Genomic DNA, 25,516 nt, shown 5'->3' with positions numbered 1-25,516 from the left:
TATCATTAGTAATGGGTGATTTTTTGTTTGAGTTTACTACTTTAAACTTAGCTGATATGTTAAATCGTGTATTAAGAATTGATTTTAAAAAACAAAACGTACTATTAGAATACCTTTAAGAACACCATCACGCATATATATTTTATTACCATCCGCAGTAAGTGCTGGAAAACAATTAATACAAGTAGTTTAAGATTCTCCTTTAGTATATATTTATAGTTAAATTAATTCTCTCAGAGAAAAAAACTCCCAAAGGATTCGGTTGGTGGCAGGGTTACAAATGTTTATGTCTTAAGATAAGAGGACATTGAACATATTCATATTGTACTTTTTTCTAAATCGGTAAAATAAAATTAACAAAAACCAATATACAAAGTGTATTTTTTCCCAGTAATTGTACACGTATCTATTCCATTATAAAAGCGTAGCACAATAAATCCATTAAACCAAAAGTAGAAGTTGATGGTGTTACAATTCTTATTTTCATTTCGTTCCTGCCGTTCTTCTTTTTACGTTTTTTCTCCTCTGTTTTTTTTTTTGTTTTTTGTGTTTATAAGTAATTACTCTGACCGTACGGTCGGGAAGGGAACGAAGATTAGCTTCTCTGCCTCTTTTTCTTTTTCATATTCTATATATTTGAATAAACATATAGATATTGTTTAATTTAAAATTAAAAAACTTCATTCTTGAGGAATTTTTGGGCTTATTTGGGGAGTTATTTTTTCAATCTTTTGAAAAATCAAACTCATCCTCCAACGCCAACAGCCTTCGCCAACGTCACAATCTACGACGTTTTATAATCAAAATTTAAAAATAATATTTTCAATCCAGAGGATGAAAAGCGCAAACAAGACAATTTATGACGTCTTTTCTTAGTAAAGGTCATAAACCTTACGAACACTGTTTGAGTTTATTTATTTATTTTCGCCGCTTTTTCTAAAAATCAGCAAATTAGTAGATTAAACGAACCATGATGTGGATCACGAAGTTGTTGTTTATTGAAAATATCACTGGACGCGCCAGTAACTTTGGGTATTCATGTCCGGACAAATTTGTTATGGCCCACTGCCACCCACGCTCGGTGGGCCTCCGGTATATAGGGTAGATTCTGGACGTGGTCATCCAAAAAAAGAATTCAGAAGCCAACAGTCATGAAAGCACGGCATCTTCTGTGCGTGCTCCTTTTCGGGGTTAGCATTGCAGCAGTTCAACCGAGAAGTACGCCAAAAATTCAAGGTAAAAATATTTTTTTTCCGGTAGTTCTAAGAATTATTAAAGCAAAATTAAAATTGCAAAAATTAATTTTTAAAGCTTCATATTGTTTAAATTGCGAATTGAGAAAAGAGATAAATTTGCCAACAATATTCAAGATGCACGACAGAGGGAGAGAACTTCCTAAATAAATAAAAACAGAAACACAAAAGCAATGTTCACTTTATGTTGAATTACAAATTTAAATTAAAATCTTAAAATTGCATGCACCAATTGATAAATGCTTAATATACCAGTCAGCGCGTGTATTGACAGTTATAGTAGCAGTATCTTTTATTGAAGTATTTACAAGTTGCATTTTTTTTAATCTGATTTGATTTGAACATATTTTATTTTGCAAATATACATTTACATAAATGGATTAGTCTGCAGGCAATGCCTATGTAAGCCTTCTCTATTTTTTAAGGTGGCTCGACACACCAATGCATTATTTGATGGATCGATGAAGAATTCTTTTTGAGAAATGATTATTCAAAAATGACACCTATATCGGCCTCTGATTATTTTATATGAATTTTTTTGTATTTTTTTTATCAAAACCGGAAACATCGTTTTAGCTGCGAACAAGTTATATTAGAGCTAAAAATTTGTTATCAATTAATGCACAATACAATTATCAATAAATACATATCAAAAACGGCCAGATAAACTTTGAAATATTTTTGTAAAAAAAATATTTATGAAAATGAAAAAAAAGGATTGTAGATATTTTTTAAATCTATGGAAAAAAACTGCAGATAAACTGTTACTCGCATTTAACAATTGCTGTACAATCATATTTCAACAAGAAATTGAAACCAAATAGTGAAATTAAAGTATAAATGGAAAATTTCAAAATCGAACCGATCCCGATTGTAATTAAACTGATCCCGAACGAAATCACATAAAGTTAGAATGAATCAGAATTTCGCAAAAATTTCAGGTTGTTTAGCTGAAAAATGGTTTCGTCATTTACTAACTTCATAATTTTTATCAATTACTTAGAAAAAAACTGCAGTTTATTTGTAAAATTTCAATTTTAAAATAATTCTGATCGGGATCAGTTTTTTTCAATCGGGATCGGTTCAAATTTTATAAATAGCAATTTTCCCAAAATTTCGCATTTTCATTTCAATTTCTTTGTAAAATATCATTGTTTAGTAAATAGTTTATGTGACTATATGTTATTTTTAAAATTTTATCCATAGATTAAAAAGATATTAAAGAATTACAATTTTGATTTTCAGAAATACTTTTTTAATTAAAAAATTAAACACTTGACCAAATGATCTTTGGCATGAATTTATTTATAATTATATTACACATTTATTGACAACAAGTTTTAAGCTCTAATATATTCTGTTTGTCTACAAAACAGTTTTCCCTATTTCACTGAAAAAATACAAAAAAAATCGTATAAAATAACTGAAAGCCGATATTGATCTCTGTTTTGTGGAATCATGTTTCAAAAAAGATTCTCTATCGATCCATAAAATAAAATTTTGGTGTGTCGAGGAACCTTAATGTGAATATATTGATTGCATACAAAGTCTCTTTCTCATTTTTCTTATATTACTTTCTTTCTCTTTCATGCTCTCTGTCTGTCTGTCTGTCTGTCTGTCTGTCTGTCTGTCTGTCTGTCTGTCTCTCTCTCTCTCTCTCTCTCTCTCTCTCTCTCTCTCTCTCTCTCTCTCTCTCTCTCTCTCTCTCTCTCTCTCTCCGGAGGATTTCAATCGATAAAACGATAGCACGGTAGAGAAAAATTTCTGAGCTGCTACACGTACGTTTCAAAGTGTTTTCTATATAAACTTTCTAGTATCAAATTGAAAACCCGTGACAATTTCCAATTAAATGTTCCTCTTTGTTAATAAGACATACCCCTTGGGGAGAAATTGAGATATTTTGATTAGACACCATCGTCGTCTCTTTCAATTCGCGGTTCAATAATCACGTGACGTTTTATTTTTCGAACTCCGCTCTTACAAATCAATTAGTGTGAACGTGTATTTGGATTTCTTTCGTTGAAAATCAGAGATGATATAGCAGATAAAAATGTAGAGAAATTTGTAACACTAAGAGGTAAAAAAAACTCTTTGAAGTTAAATTCAATGAGAAAACAGATGACTTTATAGAATTTGATTTGATCACAAAAGAAAAACCTTTTAATTTCACGAGGCTTGATAATTGGTAACATTGTATACAAAAAATAAATCATTTTTGAATTTTTCTTCAATAATTAATAATACACGTATTGAGACTCTATAACTTTAGAGAGTTGTGTTTGTTTTCGGAACGCAATTCTCAATTTTATAGCCATTCTTTCTTTCTCTTCTTTTTCCCCTCTCCATTTCTCTTATATTTTTCTCCATTTTCTCGTGCATTCATCTTCCCCTTTTCTTTCTCTTTCTCATCTCTCTATCTGTCTTTTTCTCTCACATGGTTCTCTCCCATGTTTCTCTCTCTCTCTCTCTCTCTCTCTCATTTCCTTTCCCCGTGTTTCTTTATATATATATTTCTCCTTCTAGTTTTTTCCCTTTTTTTCTTTTTTACTATAAACTCTTCCTTTTGTAGACGTTCGGTTGCGAGATCTCCTTAACGCGCTCGACAAATACGTCACAAATCAGAAAGACTTACAGTCACGTGGGTCCAATGGAGCAGAAGATCCTTTGGAGAAGGTGAGAAGAAGGTTCACTACACCTTTGGGAAAGTTTTACATACAAGTGCAAACCTTTATATTAATTTCTTAATGATATATGGAGTTTAAGCAGGCGTTCGACTTAGACTTCAATTTCTTGGGGGAAATCAACTTTTAAAATGTATTGCTATTTATAAAAGCAAAAAGTCCCCGTCGTGTTAGACCTGTGTGTTCGTATGCTGAATCTATACTAATAGCGCTACAGAGATAGGTATCCCATTTTGGTGTTATATAAACTGTGCCAAAATGGGTTAAATTCGCCTGTTGTGACGAATACAGTTTTACTTGATAAATACTGGTAGGACAATAATATTCGTCTAAATATTTTTTCCCATTGTAAACAATTCTAATGATTTTTCATCATGATTTGACAGGGTCGCCCATTTTTGGATTTTTTTTGGGTTGTCTTTTTACACCCATCTTCTTACTCGCTTATAGAACAACACATGATTGGAAGTGCTATGTGAATGGCTTCACGAGAGCATGCTTTATGGAGGTCTTTTTCCTCCTTGTTGAATCATTAAATGTAAGGGGCATTCACTAAGTACAAGTTGGGTATGTAGCTGTTTTATTTGTAACTTTCTGATACACACAGGACGTTTTAAGTACAGAGGATGAGAACGACGCAGAGAGACAGACGGTCATTGTGGGGGACAAAGAGTTGAAGGTAGGTACACGTGTCTATAAATCTTAGATCACAGGCGTCTGAATCTCAATTCTCTCCAGTTCCATGTTCTAACCCCCCCCCCCCCCAAAAAAAAAACAAACAAACAAACAAAAAAAAACAAATTCTCAGTAAACAGACAAATTTATAGCAAAAAAAAAAAAGGACAACATCACTTCAAATAATGGACTTCCTGGTGACCTCTGAAATTTTATCCACACGAATGGTAGCAATGGTCGACCACCTCAGTCATTGAATGTGTTTTAGCTATCGTGACGGAACTAGGTAAATCCAGAAGTCTGGAGGGCGATTGTCGCGGGATGGTGTCAATTGACTGACCCGTATGGTCACAAAGCTTATAGCGTCTGCTGTTTGATTCAATTCATCTTTACAAGAAATGATTAGAATATGTATACATGTAGGTTTTGTTACACCTGACTAAATTTTGACCCGTGTCTGTTCGGGTTTATCTCATATAATTCAGTGCCTAACGATTTGACCATCAAAAAAGAAATGATTAAAAAATCAAAGGCCAGAAAAGCCTGAGGGGCGATGCGTCATTAAACTGGTTCAAAGTTTTCTAAGTTAAAAAGTATTTGATAAAGAATTATAAACAAAATACAAGAAATTATGAAAGATCGAGAGCTGTTATTCGTTATTAATATTTTGTTGTTTATTTGTAAGATATCGTTTTTAAAACTTACAAAACTGTGCATCTTTTGAATCGTTTGATAAAGTAATAAAAATACAGACAGTGCCGCCATTGAATTTCTATTTAATGTAAGTTTTATAAAAAAAAAAAATACTGCATACTTTTCTTCAACATTTGCACAAACAGTTCTAGAATAATAACTTTAAAAAAAATCCTTCTTCAACAAATACGATGCTATGATAAAAGGTCATATCGTTTAAACCATCGTTTTTGTTTCAGATTATGCTGGTATATATAAATATATGTCCCTATCACTTTAATCCGTAATTGTGAGATAATTTTTAGCGATCAAAAGTTTAATCAAAATCGAGATCAGATCGAGGCTTTCCACGTCGAATGTGTTTGTAATATTAATTCTTCATTTTAAAAAATCTTGAATTGAATCGAAATACACATGATTGGAATTTTTATATTCTTGCTAGTGGAGTATACTACCAGCAAAAACACAACTTATCTTGAAAAAATGAAGTTAAAAAATTTCATTCAGTCAGAGTTGTTATCTATTGTACAGTGTCGATGTTACTGACCACCCCTCCCATCCTCCCTACCCCCCCCCCCCCCCCAAAAAAAATGAATTTGACCCTATTTTTTTTTTTCAGAACAGATAACATTGTCAACAGTTAGCCCCCCCCCCCTTTCCCCATTCCCCCCCCCCCCCCAAAAATGAATTTGACCCTATTTCATTGACAACAGATAACAGTGTCAACAGTTAAAGAAACGTTAATTAAGGCATTGACATCAATAACAATTCTTTCAGCCCAACAACGTCCATGTCAACGAACAACAAGCGAATGATGACAACAAAGACAGACACCCCCGACCCCCGGTAAATCCACCCGTTGTAGGGGTCAAAAAGGTGAGATCTGATTGGTCCTCATTAAATCATTGCTGCTTTTGATTGGTCGTCATTTGCGTGTTTTTCATACTCAATTTTGCTTATAGTTGTTGATTCAATTTTGTTTATATTGGAAAACTTGCTATTTTTAACTCAGTTTTCCAGGTTTCATACTCTAAATATATTATATTTGGCATGTACGATATTTGGCGGAAAATAGTTTATGAACGTTTTGCATGGATTTGAATTAGCATATTCCTAAATGTAACTTATACTTAATATGCATTGCATTTAGCGATGTACTTGATTCAGTGGAAGCCGCATTCCGCCAAAACCACAGGGGCCAAGCCCGTTTTAACATTCATTTGACTGTAACCCGTCTTAACATTAATTTTAATGTAATAATCTTTATTTATGGTTACACTGAAATTAATGTTAAAACGGGCTTTGCCCCTGTGTCAAAATGCGCTAAATAGAATACACAGCCAAATATAGGACATTTACTATATGTTTTTTTTGGTACCGTTTTTCATGATTTATATTGGATTTCAAAGGGTTTTCCTGTGTTGAAATGCTGAACTTTGGATCTTACGAATGCTGAAATATTACTAAATTCAACTGCATTTTGAGATAAAATTTAAAACTGAACTGGTCCTTCTGTTACAATTTCATCACCTCAACACTTCGTTATGTTTTCATACTCTCTGATAAATTTGTTAATTTATTGTTGCATTTGAAAAAAAATGTTAATGTTTCGTACTATTCCCCACTTTTGAAGGCGTTCGAATTCTTTGCCACTTATTTCTCTCTGAATTTCACTGGTCAATATTCAAATTCGAATATTCCTATAAAGTCAAATAAGAGATATGCTGCTTTAATAGATGAAGATGTATTAATCTTAATATTGGCTCAAACAATTTGTTTTGTTTTTTAATTTACAGGCTATTCAAGCAAGAAATTTCGGAATTTCGTCAAGTTTTCTTTGGGAAAATGGCGTGATCCCATATGAGATCGACGCAAATTCTTTCGGTTAGTCTTCTTTACTCATTAATTTCTATGCATTTTACGTTTTTATCATAGGATGGGATATATATATATACCTTATCTCATTTGGGCATGTTTCTACCCTTTATCTTGATTCTGATTATTTCAAAGTGAAGAATTCACTTATTCCCGGGTGAACAATTTAAAACTTATTCAACATCGCACAATCTTTTTATGTCTTTGTTAAATTCCATAATCACATGTTGAGCTTGAGAATAATTTATTCCTATCTAGTAACTGATTTGTGCATGGTTAGAGAAACATACAATCTGGCGGCCACCATATTTTGTGGCGGATGCCAATTAGATAATTATCTGGCGGTTTCCGGGGCCGCCAAACAAATAAATTGTGACCGCCAAAAAAATTGGGGAGTATTTTTTTTTTTAAAATGCGTATGCGCTTGATGTGATCTTGATATTGGAAACCTCTACAAAGAGAAATCCTCGATATTGTTCAAAGTACAGCTGGCTATTAACGGTCCAAAGCATATAACATACAGACCATACACACAGTAGAATAATCTAATTATAATCTTAAATGTATAAATCAATTATAAGTTAATATAACTACATGTATATGATCATATTTTGTGGTAGCTGCCAGTTTTCTGCAATGCTAGCTACCTTCATACTTGTATGAAACACAAAGAAAGCATTTTATTATTTACGTAACTCGCATTTTAGGGACCCGACTCAGTCAAGCCACCACACTTATAGAAAATATGGTGGCACATATTGCACAAACCACATGTGTCAGGTGGAGACTCAAAACTGCCGATGATGCGTACTTTGTGAAAATCACAGGCGATCAGAATGGGTGATTAGAATAGTCTCTCTCTCTCTCGCTCTCTCTCCTTTTCTTCTCTCTCTCAACTTAATTTGTTTTCATTTAAATATTTGATAGAGAATTTAAATTGAACGTTTTGCACGATGTATTTCAGGTGTTGGTCCTACGTCGGCAATGTTAAATTCTCTGGAGGTCAAGGACTCAATCTCGGTCAAGGATGCTTAGATGTGAGTACTGCACTCTTTATATTGGGAGTTATCGGTAACCAGTAAAACGTAATGATTTGTCGACTGCCGATTTTACAAAGTAAATGATACTTACCTGTAATTACAAATTAGCGGGAGAGTTACTCGCAGTTTCGCCATTGTCGCATCAATGTCTCGTTTTGAAGTAATAAGATTATTAAATGTTAAAAAAACATCAGGATAGTACTTAGCCTTATTGTAAATATTTATAAAATAGATAAACATATACTGGTTATAAAGACTGTCTCGTAAAAAAGTCTTAGAGTAAAAAAATAAAATAGGAAAACTTGTCATACGAACTTATGCATTGCAAAAATAAGGATTGAATTTTAAGAAAACGAATTTTCAATTTGGTCTCATGTTGTTTTATGCTTATTCTTTTTTTTTAATTTTCAACTCGTAGGAATACGTAGTTCTACACGAATTGCACCATGCTATGGGAGGTCTTCATGAACAGCAGAGAAACAGGAGGAAATACTTCGTGAAGATCAACTGGGAGAATATACAGAGTGCTTACAACGACCAGTACGCTCTCAGTGCCCAGACAAAGAACAACGAGGTGTACGACTACGCCTCCATTCTGCAGTACCACTTGACGGTAAAGAAGCTCTCTCGGGCTTTAGTTTATATACATGTACAAAACAAAGATTTCCCTTTGACGATGTCATGTTTTATCATGGGCAACATCATCATGTTGGGAGTCGAAATGATGTGCCTTTCGAAAAAAATACCATGTTACGTCATATAGATTGTGAAAAAGAAAAGTTTCTCCCATTTTGCTTCGTATCACAGGAGTCGGCGGCAATTTTATCAATTTGTTCCCTCACTGTTATAATTTTGCCTAATTTTTAAATTTATTTACAACAAATTGAAAAAATTGCCGACTACTGTGTTCGAGTAGTTTTTTTTCAGCTGTTAACTGCTGATTGAATGGCTTTATCTCATAGACTTTGTATAATGATATATAATTTTGTACCATAAATATTTCAGGCTTTTACATCAAATGGCAAGAACACAATGACAATACCAGACCAGGACTTGGAGTATCTCATTTCCAACTTCAAGAGCGGGTTTTCCTTTTACGACATGGCGGAAGTCAACCAGGTTTATAGCTGTCCTTCCGGTAAGGATATCTCGGTGATTTTACAATGAAAAACTATCAAAGTTTTCTGAAGATGTAAATCGAACTCAACTTTAAAAACTAAAAGAAAAGAAAAATGATAATTGAGAGATGTGTATAGTATACACGTATACGATTTTAATGATTTTGGGATGTCGAGGTTTTCAACCCATCATGCAGTTTCATTTAATGCCGTAACCATCTCTTCAACAGTCGCCTGTTGAATAGGTTGAGGTCCTGTCAAGATTATATTAAACTTAGTTACCGAATTAGGCTAACTGGAAGTGACAGATTCCTAAAGTCAAGACTATTTGGCTTAAGCTTAAGCGCTTATGCGAGATTTCTTTTCATGTGCGTCCTATAGTCTGTCCCGTGATATTTATGCAGCACATTTGGACGATTTTTAATAAAAATACACATACCTGTGAAAGAAGTGCAATTAAAATCGATAAAAGGGAATTTCCAAGTCATCTTCATTGACACATTATCAATTTTCACTCGAAAAATTCACTGTAACGAAAACAGACTTCTTACGGAGATTTATAATGGGAAATGTTTGCATCTTAAGTCACTCGGAATATCTCGCGCAATTTTTTAACGTTATCATCCGGGCTTGCTGCAATACAAAATCCCCGTAGACATCACATTTTTAGCCATGTTTTAAAATCTGATATGCTAAAGGGGGCGTTTCGACTGAGAAATCTTGGAAAATTTTCGTACTTTTGATTGAACATCATTTGAATCCTAAGGTATTTATGAATATTAAGTAATGAGGCAAAATGTGATTCGAGGATATCTTAGGACAGAGTATTGTTCCCTTTTTCCAACCAAAACGTGAAAAAAATGTCGACGACATATGTCAGAAAGTATCATATGACATTAGGAAAGGGTGAAAATCATATGTTTGCTTTTGTTCTTTTTAGCATCGTGCACAGTTTCCTGTCAAAATGAGGGTTTCCGAATGCAAGCTGTGGACAAAACCACGTGTGAATGCCAGTGTCCCTCGGGTCTCAAGGGCACAACGTGTGAGGAACTCGACACAGACGCAGGTCAGTGAATTATTGTTAATATAATCAAAGTATTGAAAGTACTTGATGGAGCGGACTTCAGTAGGATTCTTTGATGTCAATTGTTATGGTATCAGGTTATATTAGGGCGTTCGGCATGTGGGACCGCACTTTATCTATGACGTCATCAAATAGATTAAATGATGAAGTGTTGACTAAAATATGGGAAAGCTTATTTTGTAAAACAAAAATTATATTTTTTATTGTTTTAGATTGTGGAAAAATCATTAATCTCTCCAATGGTGGATCAGAAGAAATCAAAATGACGTCATATACCCAAGGAAAAACATGCACGTGGCTGGTCAAGGTAAATATTACAGAGGTTGGAGCATGATTTTTTTTTTAGGATTTATCATTATAGCATTGAATCATGATTTTTTGAAAGATACAGTCGCATACAAATTGAGTAACGCACGCTATTGCAATTATGAATATCAAGGATTAATTCCTTATTTGGAACTAATTTTTTCTCTAATTCTTAGGGGGAGTCTGATTCCATTATCAAAGCAACTGTGACGTCAGTCGACCTGCCATTCAGCTCACAGAACGACTGCTACCATTGGTTAGAATTCAGAGACTATCTGATTGGAGACGAGGGAAAAGAGTAATTTAAATGAATTATTATCTAATCCGATTCTCATAGTAATATGTTTGAATATTGTTGAAAATATCATATATTTATTTTTTTATAGTTCTATTTTGTCAAAATTTGTCATATTTTCTATTCAACAGATTGTGTGGACAGTCTACAACAACTAAAACATACACACAGGCTAACATTGGGAAGGCGTCGCCATTTATGATTCAATTCAACAGTCAAAAAACTCAAACACCAGGAACTGGCTTCACCGTAAAAGTGGAAGCCATGAAATCAGGTAACCAGTCAATTTGCTCCTGGTTTATTTGACACTGAATACTTGAAATGGGTATGCAGAGAAGTTATGTTTCTACTGTATTGAATCTAAAGTGTTTAATTTGCGTGATTTTAAGAACAATGTGGATAAAATGATAATAAATTTAAAATATATAGCAATAATAAAATTCTATGTAAATTAGGTTTTACCGAATTTTTTTTTTGTTCAGGATGTATGACTTTTCCCTCTAAAACAAATGCTCTCTTTGTTTTGTTGGTTCAAATGAATTGTATTTTATTTTTGTTTACAGGGTTTACGCTATCTCCATATAAGACATGTGCTCTCTGCACCAATAGATGCAGATTGTGTACTTGGTTTAGTAGTGTTTAAATGCTATATCTGAGTTCTCCCCGAAAAACAATCTTTCTCTATACTTATTGTTTTGTAATATGTAATGTTTACAGAAATTGTATTTTTTTTTTGTTTACAGGATATATGACTGTGACATACAGAAATGTATGTTTTAAGTTTTGTTTATAGAAATCAGGCACGAAGCATCGGAGGGGGGGGGGGTAAAAAATTGAATTAATATGGAGTTGCAAGTTTACTTGTTTACAAATGTTAAATCTCTTCGTTTACAGGATGTATGAGTTCCCCCTGTAAAACAGGCTCTCTTTCTTTACTGCTGTGTTTGTACTGTAATGTGTTTACAGTTATTATGATTCTGTCTTTACAGGATGTATCAGTTCTCCCTGTAAAACAGGATCTCTCTGTACCGAGGGGAGCGGTGACGGATCGTACACCTGCTCCTGTCAAAATGGCCTCTCGGGCAAAAACTGCGACGAGTTCAGAGGTAAGACTCTGGTTTCATATCGTACATGTCACCGGACATGTTTTTTTTTTTTTTGAAGATAAGGTGTTGGTGGTAGTAACATATATCGTTATATTATAAACAAACGCATGATCTAGTTAAAATACTGAACCAAACAATATTTTTATGACTTGAACTTACTTAATTAAAAGTACCTACAATATTTTCTCGTGTATAGAAAGAAATTTTTAGTGCAAATTCTATATGCAGTTAATTTTTTGTCAGCGCCATCTTACAACCTGTGTGACCACGAGGACGATTTCGGCACGTGTTTGTTTGACCAGGACCCTTCATCCGATATTGGTTGGAACTTCAATACGGTAACAGAGTTCAAACAAACCTGTTTAAACCGAAACCTTAGTAGCCCGTTACTCCGTCCATTCTGACATAAATAATTAGTCTGACAATATTATATTTGAGAAGACATTACCTAACCATATATTGGATTACGGTCTTTGCACTTTAAAAAAGATCTTCTAATTAGCTTTTTTCCTTATTATATCTTTATATGGTTTGAGGGGGTGGGAAAATAATGAATACTTTCTTTAATTGTTTAGCTGGTTAACAATTTTTACAATTATTAGTTAAACAAAATTCAATAATTAAGTATAACGCTACTAACAGAGGCACAACAGCTGATACACTCTCGTTTATTTGGTCACCCTACAGAGGCTGTGTGACTGGCGGGGCTGTGGGTCAGGAGTTCTGACCAGAGGGACCGGATACCAGTTCCTCACCCTCACACCCTACTACGACGGGGTACCATGGAATTATGGGTCGAAAGCAGCCATTAAAACCTCTGCACAATTAACTGGTATGTGTATCATGTATAGGTTTTGTGACAGGTTATTGAATGAAAAATGGCGTTTACTAGCGCTCATAATTGGTATATTTCTAAATATTTTTCTCGGTAGTTTATTCATTTTTTTTAAGCAATATTATATCTTTTTTTACTTGATTAATTTTTCTGGGTGCAATTTTTGCTTTCTGATTCTAGAATTGTTACATTTATTTTTTGCGAATGCTAAAAGACGTCAAAAAGGGAAAATCTTAAACACTTTTTTGAAATGAATTGTATGTCCGTAATATGGAAATATTTTTTTTGGACAAAATGGGGCATTTGTGTGTGGTGTTATTCGTTCGTGATATTATTCAGTGTAATGAACTTAATCAATCATTTGAAGCATACCTAATCAGTTACAGTATTCATATTTCAGCTGTTGACCGCTGTCTATCATTCGACTACTCCCTCGGTAATTATGAACAAGGCAGTTTTTTAACCGAGATCAACGTGTATGTGGAAGGAACCGGAAAGACTAAAACTAACGTCAAAAACCTGAAAACGACCACAGATTATACCTGGAAGACGGAAACTGTGTCCATTTCAGCTGTTGACAACTTAGTGGTAATGATCTATACTGATCTGTATATATCACATGTCATCAAAACATTTCAAAACATTTCTTAAGAGCATTACCAGAATAGAATATATTTAAAAAGTTTCACATATACTGTTTTATCTCTGGCAATCGAAGGTGTCGTTAATCTATTGCTTTTGACCTAGTATGCCAATACTAAACTTTGCACGTATCGCAATAATTTATCCGTTTTATTAGTATTCACCAAACGCTTGCCATAACTACAAATATACCTCTAGCTAAATGCTTTGATTGATGATGTTTTAATTTTATTTAATATTCATTAATTTTCTTTGCGGAGTGCATAAAAACAAAAATGACGTTAAAAAAAGAAAACGAAAACCGATTTCGACATTATAAAAAAAAAGGAAATGAAAAATCAGAGAATACAAATTTTTCCATTTTTTTTTTTATAATGTCTAATTTTTTATATTTTTTATCCGCGAAAATTGATGCCAACGAATATTTTATGCACCCACAATGCAACTTGTCCAAATAGATATAAAGTATCAGTACATCCACATAAGTATTATCTAATGTAAAGTGTCTGTGACCCATTGACAGATCTACATAGAAGGAGTAATAGGACCTCAGCTGATCGGAGTCGATAACATATCCCTCCGCCCCGGACTCTGTAAGTAGTCCATATATACTGATTTGTTTTTGCCATCGATCGCTTCAAACATTTTGTCACTGATTATACTAAGGGCTATTTTTAAAGGGATATTCGATACTACTTTTAACTTTGATTTTAAGTTAATGATTTCGGTAAATTTCAATCGCCATTTTTAGATTTACATTTAGAATTTAAAAATCTGATAATGTCACTGCTATTGAGAGATGCACGTTTTAGTTTGAACATTTAATTTGAAATAATTTAAGGAATGAATGCAATATTTTTTCTATAAAAAAGCGTAAACTGTCCCAAACCATTTTATATCCTATAAAACTAAAAAATATTGCATTCATTGCTTACAATTTAATTTTTTGCTATAACGTCAGGCGGATTAATACATTTTTTTACGTTAGTCTTACTATGACGTAGGCAACATTCTTTAAACAATATAAAATAATTCTTTTGCCAATCAAAAAGCGCGTTACAACCGGAATTAAATTCTTTTTTTTTTTGTCAGTTTGTGAATGCATCAAAATATTTGAAATTATTTTTGAAACATTTTAGGCACAAACACCCCCTGTAATCCTAACCCATGTCTGAATAGTGGAACCTGTGACGAATCAAACCCGCCGACCGGATCTAAGTACGTCTGTACTTGTCCTACAGGATTCTCTGGAGACCGTTGCGAAAGTAAGTCGGAATCTTTTTTTTTTTTGCCTTAATTGACGCAACGTCATTGGATAAAACGCGTCACGTGAGTGTCGTCTCTTTGGACGAACAATCACAAAATGTAGACGACAACATGGCGGACGCAACATAATTTACGTTGCAAATTTTCATGGACGTAATCAACGCGACAAATTTTCCTATACAAACCTAGTAAGTGATAATGTACTCTTGCTGTGGATACACATTAATAGACACGTTTTCAGAGAAATTTAAATAATTTGAACCAATATCAGAATTTATTTTGAAATATAAGTGGACGTAGAAGTATTTGTCCAAGAGTTCCTATTCCTATAAGTGGGATCGATGAAATCCACTGATTAAAAAGACTATTGAATTGATATCTATAAAAATGGTGCTGGAACTTTAAAAATATATCAATACAATCACACACGCGTAATATTTTGTATTTATGTAAAACTTTCTCCGTTTCAGCCTCAGTTACAACAAACCCCTGTGACAGCAACACGTGTCAGAACGGTGCAACCTGTGTTACGGACGCAACCAAAACAGACGGGTACAGGTGTGACTGTGCAACAGGATTCACGGGAGATAAATGTGAAAGTGAGTTATTACAGCAAAGATTTAGGGCCACCGTGATACAAGTAGCAACTCAACGCCATTCTACCTAGGAATCTGGGTGGTCAATAGGTTGCCCATTAGATCAATATAAATTTTGAGATCTGATTTGTTTACCCAAAACTGATTTATTAAAGAAAATCCCTGTATCTTTTACCTAGTCAATTTGGGTATCTTTATACAATGCTTTTTAGTGACATTTAAATTATCATCCAGTCCTCTTTAAATTAAGGTTATTGAGATAACATGTACTCTAGATTCCTTACTATACGCGAGTGTACATAATTCCGCGATTGAACGATTTTTCATCAAATTGCGATCGAGTGCATAAAATCACGAAAACCGAAATTTTATCATATTTCATGCAGTTTACATGAAAATTAAAAGTGAGATTTTAGATTTCGCGAGACGGGCTTCTGATATTTTTTTTAAAAATCCAAATCTCTTCTTTATTTCTTTATTGAAAAAATGAATTATTAGTAATAACAGATTTTGTCAGGCGGCCCATTGTGCGACGTCGAAACTTTCCAGTCTTTTTGTTGTTGCTAAACTCTAAACATCGTTGACGATAGCATTAAATAATATGTTTTATTTCCGAAAATGTCCTAAAAAATTAGTTTCTTTGAACACGTATGCTGAGTGCACATTTTATATATATTGTTTAATATTTTTATTAAATATTTTTTATAAAAGTTTTTTTTAAGTACAAACGATCTGCTGACGCCAAACTTGCCCTGCATTACTTGTTCTCCAACGTCCGTCTTACCAAAATTTGTCGTCCAGCATTTTGTCGTCCGTTTCTTTCAGTCGGGAGTTCTTTTTTTTTACAATGTTGTTAGACTACTAATTCACAAATGCATTTCTAAGCAATTTTGTTAATTTTATTTACTTCAAAAGCCGCTTAGGATTTATTTCAAGGTCTTTACGACATTTTATCAGTTACCGACGCGCCGTCTTTGACGCTGATATCGTTTTATTACGATTTTACACTGCAACCTGTCACAAAAAGCTCTATAAAATCTTTGTGTTATAGCCAAAACATTTACTGGGTAAATAATATAAACTTTTAAGGATAACTGCACTTAGCACCGGGTTTTTGGGCCCTTTTCGGTCGCTTCTGTTGCGTTTATTTTTTAACCTAATATCACTTTTGTTAAAAATTTTAAAGAGTCTAGTCAATTTCTAACATTAATTAAGATTTTAGACTGTGATAGAATAAGTTCATTCTATGCTTTTCTCCTAACAACTTTCGAAAAAAGGAGAATTTTCGCTTATCAGCCCTTGATCAAACATAAGACTAATATTAATATGCATGAGAGGGGGAGCTGACATCATCAGAATGGTACTAAAATTAGAGTAGCATGAATAACAATGCCACGTATAAAATTTATGTGATCACTCTTTCACCATGTAACCCTATCTATTCTATATGGTACATGTATACTATTATGGTTTCAACATTTAAACCACGCTTATATAAGTACAGAAGACTTTAAATCAATGCTAGACAACTTTAAAACGTGTTCGAAAACATTGTCCTAAGCTAGTTAGCACAAAACATACTACCTTACACGTCACGTGATAGAATTTTGTATTCACAAAGTTACCTAAGGTGAGAAATCACGTGGTGAATTATAATATTCAACATGCATCAACCCTTGGTTACAACAGGGAAAGCGAAAGTAAGAAGAAGCAGGGGTTTTTTATTTATAAACCATGAGCGCATGTTTGTCTTTTAATCTCCTTTTGACATAACGTTGATAATGCAGATAAACAACTACTGTTAATTAAACGGAGAACAATATACAAACATGCGCTGACTATGTATGAAGTTAGTATAAAAGTGGGCGTCCTCATTATCGTAAGGTGATTCAAGAAGAGGTTATGACGCCGCCTATGAAAATAAATTCGTACTTGGTAAAAACATACATGTACTTTTATTTAACGCAATCACGTAAAGCTGCAGTTTAGATGTTGACCATTTCTGCAATTGAATGAAAAACTCTTCTTTTTAAAGGTTATTTTCTCGCGAATAACGCATGTCCTTAAGTGCACTCATCCTTTAAAAGTATTTTTTATTTGATTTTTTTTATTCGGAAAGTACTTTTCCTCGCAATTTCCATTTCATTCATTTGATTTTAACTTTTCGTTTTTGACATTGCGCCGCATGTCGAATTTAAGATCTTGTATATTTGCATTTCATTAATTTAAACTCAAACAATACTTGATTTCAAAACCCTTACTGTTAATTACAGCCCCAGTCACAACAAATCCCTGTGACAGCAACACTTGTCAGAATGGTGCAACCTGTGTTTCGGACGCAACCAAAACAGACGGATACAGGTGTGATTGTGCAACAGGATTCACGGGAGATAAATGTGAAAGTGAGTTATTACAGCAAAGATTAAGTGCCACCGTGATACAAGTTGCAAAAAAATAATAAAATCGTAATAAAACGACGACATCAGCGTCTTGGCAGCGCAGCGGTAACTGATAAAATTTTATAATGACCTTGAAATAAATCCTAAGCGGCCCTTGAAGTAAATAAAATTAACAAAATTGCTTAGAAATACATTTGTGAATTAGTAGTCTAACAAAATTGAAAAAAAAAGAAATCCCGACTGAAAGAAATGGACGCCTAAATGCTGAACGAAATTTTATCAGTTACCGGCCGCCAAAACACTGACGTCGTCGTTTTATTACGATTTTAAACTTCAACTTGTTACAAAATGCGCTATAAAAACTTTAAAAGTTTTGTTATAACCAAAACATTTTCTGGGTAAATAATAGAATTTTTAACAAATATGCATTTCTTATTTGATTTTTTTTCATTCGAAAGTACTTTTCCTTGCAATTTCCATTTCATTATGTTGATTTTAACTTTTCGTTTTTGACATTGCGCAGCATGTCGAATTTAAGATCTAGTATAACTGCATTTCACTAATTTAAAGTCAAACAATATTTGATTTCAAAACATAATTTGAATCAAAATTACTTGAACCCTTTGTGGCACAAGTTTCATCTTCCTGTGTATTTGATAAACTGAAAAACACCACTTGTCAACGCTATTTTGGGACAACCCTGGCATTGCTTATATGAAGAGTCACTTATTGAGGTGCAAAAATTAATTCACAAGTATACTTCTAGCTCACACACAGTTGTCGCAGTAACCCACTTCATTTGTACAGAGGACATAAATGAACATTATAAGCCAAAACCTGCATTGTTTATTACAGCCACAGTGCCTACCAACCCTTGTGACAGCAACACTTGTCAGAACGGTGCAACCTGTGTTGCGGACGCAACCAAAACTGATGGATACAGGTGTGACTGTGCAACAGGATTCACAGGAGATAAATGCGATGGTAAGTACAAAACATTACCAGTGCATAACATATGAGAACATGTTAATGGTAAAATAAGTAACAGACTCAGCGAAAAAATCGGTTTCTCGTGAAGAAACCCCCTTAAAGGGTGAAGCGAAAGTGATAGTAATAATAAGTTTATAAAATCAGTGACTTTTTTAGAAGCATCATAAAAGGTTAAAAAAAAACAGCTATTACCATATTCCTTGGAATACGTATAAAGAATTGAAACAATTTACAATCTCTTGTGCACTGTGCGTTGGGCACTTCCTCGCCTTTGAGATTGGTAGAAAATACATGCTGTGAAATTGTTTTCATAGGTTGAAATACTGTTAGGCGCAATAGGGATAATTTCTGGTCATCTTTTGTAACGTACGAATTAATGTCGATTTCAATTACCATTGCATATGAAACATCATTAACGAAAAGTTCACGTTTTTCTTAAAGCCCCAGTCCCGACCAACCCCTGTGACAGCAACACTTGTCAGAACGGTGCAACCTGTGTTGCGGACGCAACCAAAACAGACGGGTACAGGTGTGATTGTGCAACAGGATTCACGGGAGATAAATGTGACAGTAAGTTATTTTTTAGACGAGTGCTTCAGTTAAACAAAGTAATCACTTAACGGCACTCAGTTCAAAAGTTTTGATATACAAGTACTTAGAAATTGATAAGTAATAGTTTTCTTTTTAACACCATTCATTGTAGGGTAAAAATATATATACCAACGATTATTCTAAATCTTCGTGGTCGCATAAACAATGTATATAAAACACCATTAACGAAAAGTTCACATTTCTCTTAAAGCCCCAGTGCCTACCAATCCCTGTGACAGCAACACTTGTCAGAACGGTGCAACCTGTGTTGCGGACGCAACCAAAACTGATGGATACAGGTGTAATTGTGCAACAGGATTCACGGGAGATAAATGTGACAGTAAGTTGTTTTAGCATAGTGCTACAATTAACAAGTAATTATCACTTAACGGCATTCAGTTCAAAAGTTTTGATACACAAGTACTCAGAAATTGATAAATAATAAATAATAAAACATTGTGGGGTAAAATTTTTATACCAACGATTATTCTAAATCTTCGTGGTCGCATAACCACTGTATATAAAACACCATTAACGAAAAGTTCATATTTTTCTTAAAGCCCCAGTGCCTACCAACCCATGTGACAGCAACACTTGTCAGAACGGTGCAACCTGTGTTGCGGACGCAACCAAAACAGACGGGTACAGGTGTGATTGTGCAACAGGATTCACGGGAGATAAATGTGACGGTAAGTGAAAAAAATCACCTGAACGTATAACCTTAAAGAAGCAAATGTTGCAGAAATTAAGCAAAAAATAGTGTCTTAATTCATTTTTTAACATAGTTAAACAAAATGTAACCAAAAAAATGTAACAAAATGTAACGTCATACTCAGTTGAATTAATCTATAAACTGTTTCTAGAAACATGAACGGTTGAGAATGGTATAAATTTTAGTTTTTATATCGAGCACTTCTTCTAAAGGGGTAAATACAGTCTTAATGGCCAAGACAATCGATGATCCCTATTAAATACCAAAAACAGAATAACTACAAACATATGTTTCTTTACTTTGTAGTCACTGTCAACCCGTGTGACAACAATGACTGTCAGAATACCGCCTCCTGTGTTGCTGACGCTACGGACTCTAAAGGCTACCGATGTCTCTGTCCATCAGAATTCTCTGGGGATAAGTGTGAAAGTAAGTGTAAAAAAACCAAAAAACAAAATAAGTTTGAAAAAAAAAAACATTTCATTGAGTCTGAAGTGATGTAGGAAAATTTAAGAGCTCAATTTAAATGATGATTACACTGTTTTTAGAACTCTGCATTACTAGACTTTTGTGCATGTTGCCGATTAAAATTGACAATGGCCAAAGAGAACATGCAAAAATTAAATTGATAAACGTGGATCTTGATAGTGATGTAACTGTATTTTTGTAGTTCAAGATTACTGTTATGATTTCCCGTGCAAGAACGGTGGAACGTGTACATCCGGGACAGCTACCTATTTCTGTCAATGCACGAGCGACTACACGGGACCAACATGTGACACATCCGTCACCATAGACTACTGTAACCCGTCCCCCTGTCTAAATGGCGCCTCCTGTAGTTCCTATGACTTCGGCTATTACTGCGATTGTCCATCAGGCTTTTCGGGAGATAAGTGTGAGATTCCTGTAACGAATAATTTCTGCGACTCGTCTCCATGCAATAATGGTGGAACATGTCATACAGATGATTTTGGCTCTTACTGTATCTGCCCCATGGACTTCTCGGGAGATTTGTGTGAGATCGCGATAACGGACCACTGCTCTTCATATCCCTGTATAAATGGCGGAACTTGTTTGTCCTATGATACAGACTTCTACTGCGCATGTCCTGAAGGCTATACAGGACAAACATGTGAAAGTATGTACAATGTAGTTGTTACCTTAAATAAGTTTGTTTCACAATGAGGTCGGATGGTCAACAACTTATACCAATCAGATCTATCTTAATTTTTAAATATGATTTTTAAGCTGACACACCTAATATGATTATATTTGGTAAAGGAACCCATCGTCCTTTATACAGATGTTACATTTGATTATAAAATCACGTCACAGAATTCTTAGCTATAACAAACTAGTTGTTCGGAATTCTGTGATTTTTAAACTTTTAATTTAACAAAGAACTTTATAGCTCTTTTTTACATGGAGATTAATATGGTCTGTAATTGACTATGACTATCCAGACCTTTCAAAAATTGTAAAAACCTTTTCGACATTTTGTTTTTAAAAAAAAGTGGATCGTAAGATTTGTAAAAGAGCTTTGCTTCGTCTATATGTAATGAAAAATAATAATGATTGAAATGTTTGGTTTTTTATGCAGTCCCCTTTAATGATGCCTGTCTAAGCGACCCTTGCCAAAACGGCGGAAGTTGTATAAACACACCAGGGGATGTAAACCCGTACTTATGTGATTGTCAGCAAGGTTTCCTTGGACAGAATTGTGAAGGTATTCTAAGAATGTTTTTATGATCTTTCTCTTTACCAAAGTCAACCAAGATATATTAAGAGACATAGTATGCGCATGACTTCTGTTTTTTCCATGACCGTGGATTTCGTGATATTTCGCCTACCTGAAAATGTACACGTCCAACTCAACATAAGACTCGAATTTGCCATAATATTCTCGATTTTATTATATTTTAATGATAAAATATTCCACATGACATCCACACAGCATTTATGTTGCAAGGAGATTCCATATCAAAGTTTTTCATAGATCTACAGCTTATGAATTCTTAGCTGGTTTGTTTGACTGTTACCATTCTTGTTTTAAGGTTTCTCCTGTGACTTTGAGAGATGGAGAGAACCAAGCTGTTTTATGAGGACGAAGAGAGTGCGGGGATGGTCAAGGAGAAATGTAAGAAAATTTTACAACCGCTGGATGACTGTTAAAGCTCTTCTGGACAGACTTTGTCGTAATGCCATAGTGCTATGTTGCCACTGTTGATTCAAAATTTGTAACGCACTCCCTTTTCAACTCGAACCAAACGATAAAGCAACTAGAGTCTTTCTTATGTATTTGAAATATACTTTGCCGCTTCGAAACTTAGGTTTGACTTCTCACATGACTTCTCGCATGCATCGTATCCGGTAGTTAGCATAAAAACAAATAGACCATAAATAAAACCAAAACAAAAGTTTTTTTCAATTCTCACTACACAATCAACTAAATGGGGTTTTATCCGGAATACTGACTGGGTTTTTTTTTTATCAATCTGATGTTAAACAATATTTGATAAATGTAACCGACTTTTTCAAAAATTGTTTTACATGGCGGTATGGTCTTATAATTTATACGCTGTCGCAAAATGGCAACTCTCCTCAATGTCCATGGCTTAAATTTAAAACGAAGAGAAGAAATTTAGGGTTGTTAATTCTCTACCATAGAATATACCATATGTAACTGTAATCGATAAGAATTGGTTGAGTTATCTTTTTGTGGAAAGATGTCGCTGAACCGGAAGTCGTGGTTAGGTTTAATAATGTCAATGTTTAAAACTCAAAGACAACTTTTCCTCGTTTTTTTTCTGGCAGAGTTACGAAAAGCTACCTTAAATGTATCAACATCGCCGTATTTTAAAACTTTGTACAGAGTAGAGTCGCTTCCAATCAGTTTTGTTAGACAGCTTATATTAAGGTTAACACATCATTGAATTTTGTGAAGCTAAACTGAAATCTAAAATCTCGACGTATCAAAATGTACAAAAAGGGGATGCGTGTTGTTATGGACGCCTAATTGATATAGTCAATGATAACTTTTTCTTTGCTTGTCGGAAAGACCGGAGATGTTGCGATTGTGATTGTAGTGCTTTGCATAAATAGTTGCTTCATAGGTTAAAACAAGACATATAATAATTTTTCATCATTTATTTTCATCACAGAGAAGGACGCCCTCGTGGGGTACTGGCCCCAGCAGTGCTTACAGCGGCCGCTACTTTTTCTATTTCGAGGCATCTGGACAAAGAAGAAATGGACGATACAACGTTTTCAGCAATGTTCCATTTCAAAGTAAGTTTCAGCACACAAGTGATTTTGCGCTTAAACAGAAATATCCACTAATTTTTTCAACTTTTTAAATTTAAAAATGCATTCTATGCTCGTGTAGTAGTATTTAGTTATATATATATCACGGGCTTTTAAAATAAAAGTAAAATTTTGGCTGATTATTTGCAGTTGAAAAAAAACTTAAATATTGTAAACATTAGAAATGGAATTTGAAAAAAAAGTAGTAACAATGCCTGTAAAATTTGATTTATCCAATTTCACTACATAAGATCAAGTTTGATTATCAAATAATGTAATTTCATTATGGAGGAAACTTTCGTTCACTGTAACATAATCTTTGTTTACAGACGGCACCCACTGCCTGAGTCTCCAGTATCACATGTGGGGCAGCAACAACGGTATGGGCAGCTTCCTGGTGCTCACGTACTCACCCGGCCTCGGCTTCACACAAGAGTTCAGGGTCAATGGTAACCAAGGAAACCAGTGGAATTTTCTGGAACTCGACCTCAATCTGGACGAATCAACCAAGGTACGGGTCAAAGGAATACTTTTTGCAATGCAATTAATCTAAGAAATTTTCCATACTTTACTAATTCGTAATTCCGTTGGTATAGTGTAAACAAGATAATTTTAGTAAATATGAAACAAATGATTGTGTATACTAGGTTCATGGGGATGTAACTCGTGGTTAAGGGTTACCCACGAAAGCCTCGTACAATTGGCTTTCCACGAGCAATGATGATTCCACAGTATATTAGGTTACCGGTCTATAAAAAAGCACAAAGATAGCAAAAACTCTTACATTAATATAAACCTGCCCATAGTGAAAAAATAAAATGAAAATAATGAAAAACCACAACCACGGAGAAATTCCATAAATTTGCTACACCCCGAGTCCGCCTTGGATTTTATCTTATACCTATCTAATAAACCTTACACCTAGCTCCTGTGCTAACTATTTCGTCATATCTACATACTTCTCAATTTTCATTTTAGGTTGTCATCCGGGCCATCCGAGGACGCTCATATAAAAGTGATATAGCCATCGATGACGTCACACTCATGCCGTACCCTTGCAATGGTACAACAACTTCAACAACTACCATGCCACTTCCGGCTTAGCAGAATCACAGAGGACGAAGTTCATTATTTTATTGTAAACGAATCGTGTTTTTTTAGCTTATCGGGAAATTTTTTAACTTTATTGTAATTTTTAGAATAGTATTTCAATTATCTTTTTCCATAATATTATCTTTCATCAGATTTATGCAGTTTTCTATGTTTATTGGAAAAAGAAAAACATTCCGCATAACACAATTTAAAAAAATGAAACTGATTTGTAGAAAAAAAATTGTATTATTATTTCATGTGATTATTTTATGTTTCTGTTCACTAACTTTCAAGTGACACAATGGTGGCAATAATTACTCTATGAGCTAAAAATAGCCTTTAAAAAAATGTTATATAACCTTGATGTTGAGTTTTCTTCATTTTAGTATTTTATAGAGGTTTTTGTGCATCATATGAAATAAGAAAAATCATTTGATCGATCTTGCTTTATTTATTGGCTAATGACAATTAAAAAGCAAACTATATCTAGTCTGTCCCGGGTAATCATTTCGGTTTGGGGGGGGGTATATTAAATATACACACAGTTTCACCGAGGAACACATAAAATTGATAAATGGAAAATATATTGAGATTTATTTTTGTATATATGCTCATTCTTTATGCCCGGAGATATCAGAACGATCATTTTTTTTTGGGGGGGGGTCTGATAGGAAAATTCTCGAAACTGAGAAGGCATTTCAAAACAACATTCTGTAACATTTCAATCTAGTGAATAAATATAGTTCGAACACAAAGGTTTTTTTATGAATATCGAAATGTCCAGCCGAAAGTTTGATAAACAATAACTTAGGACAGACTATGGAGGGAAGATTCATGTTTATTGCCTGTGCTAAATGTTTTAAATAATTTTCAACGTAGTTCGTTGACCATTCTACAGAATCAAAGAAGTTCTATTGTGGCCATTTTTTAAACAATAAACAATCGCATGACCTGCTACGTATCT

The 25,516-nt window shown here is 34.0% G+C and overlaps 1 protein-coding gene across 1 annotated transcript; it reads left to right on the top strand.

Moving 5' to 3' along the window:
* Positions 1–1,129: 1,129 nt before the first annotated feature.
* LOC128173170 (fibropellin-1-like) lies at positions 1,130–24,990 on the top strand. Its single transcript, XM_052838885.1, has 32 exons — positions 1,130–1,236; positions 3,823–3,926; positions 4,542–4,613; positions 6,080–6,178; positions 7,099–7,186; positions 7,885–8,017; positions 8,142–8,214; positions 8,636–8,830; positions 9,223–9,355; positions 10,276–10,401; positions 10,632–10,726; positions 10,902–11,023; positions 11,152–11,294; positions 12,010–12,126; positions 12,370–12,464; positions 12,814–12,958; positions 13,362–13,549; positions 14,127–14,196; positions 14,743–14,868; positions 15,340–15,468; positions 17,739–17,867; positions 18,720–18,848; positions 19,302–19,424; positions 19,657–19,785; positions 20,006–20,134; positions 20,464–20,586; positions 20,828–21,295; positions 21,758–21,883; positions 22,212–22,294; positions 23,319–23,445; positions 23,790–23,971; positions 24,439–24,990. Exons 1-32 carry the CDS (start codon positions 1,152–1,154, stop codon positions 24,562–24,564), a joined length of 4,212 nt encoding a protein of 1,403 aa, XP_052694845.1. The 5' UTR covers positions 1,130–1,151; the 3' UTR covers positions 24,565–24,990.
* The last annotated feature ends 526 nt before the right edge of the window (positions 24,991–25,516 follow it).

Source organism: Crassostrea angulata, chromosome 2 (genome assembly GCF_025612915.1).
Source record: "Crassostrea angulata isolate pt1a10 chromosome 2, ASM2561291v2, whole genome shotgun sequence".
NCBI classification, from domain to species: Eukaryota; Metazoa; Mollusca; class Bivalvia; order Ostreida; family Ostreidae; genus Magallana; species Magallana angulata.
This window is presented reverse-complemented; position numbering and strand designations above follow the sequence as displayed.

Bases quoted from the DNA above. Each gene is read 5' to 3' on its own strand.
- LOC128173170 (XM_052838885.1), top strand. From the start codon at position 1,152: ATGAAAGCACGGCATCTTCTGTGCGTGCTCCTTTTCGGGGTTAGCATT. The intron at 1,237-3,822 runs GTAAAAATATTT...TTCCTTTTGTAG, and splicing joins AAGTACGCCAAAAATTCAAG to ACGTTCGGTTGCGAGATCTC. The intron at 10,727-10,901 runs GTAAATATTACA...TCTAATTCTTAG, and splicing joins CATGCACGTGGCTGGTCAAG to GGGGAGTCTGATTCCATTAT.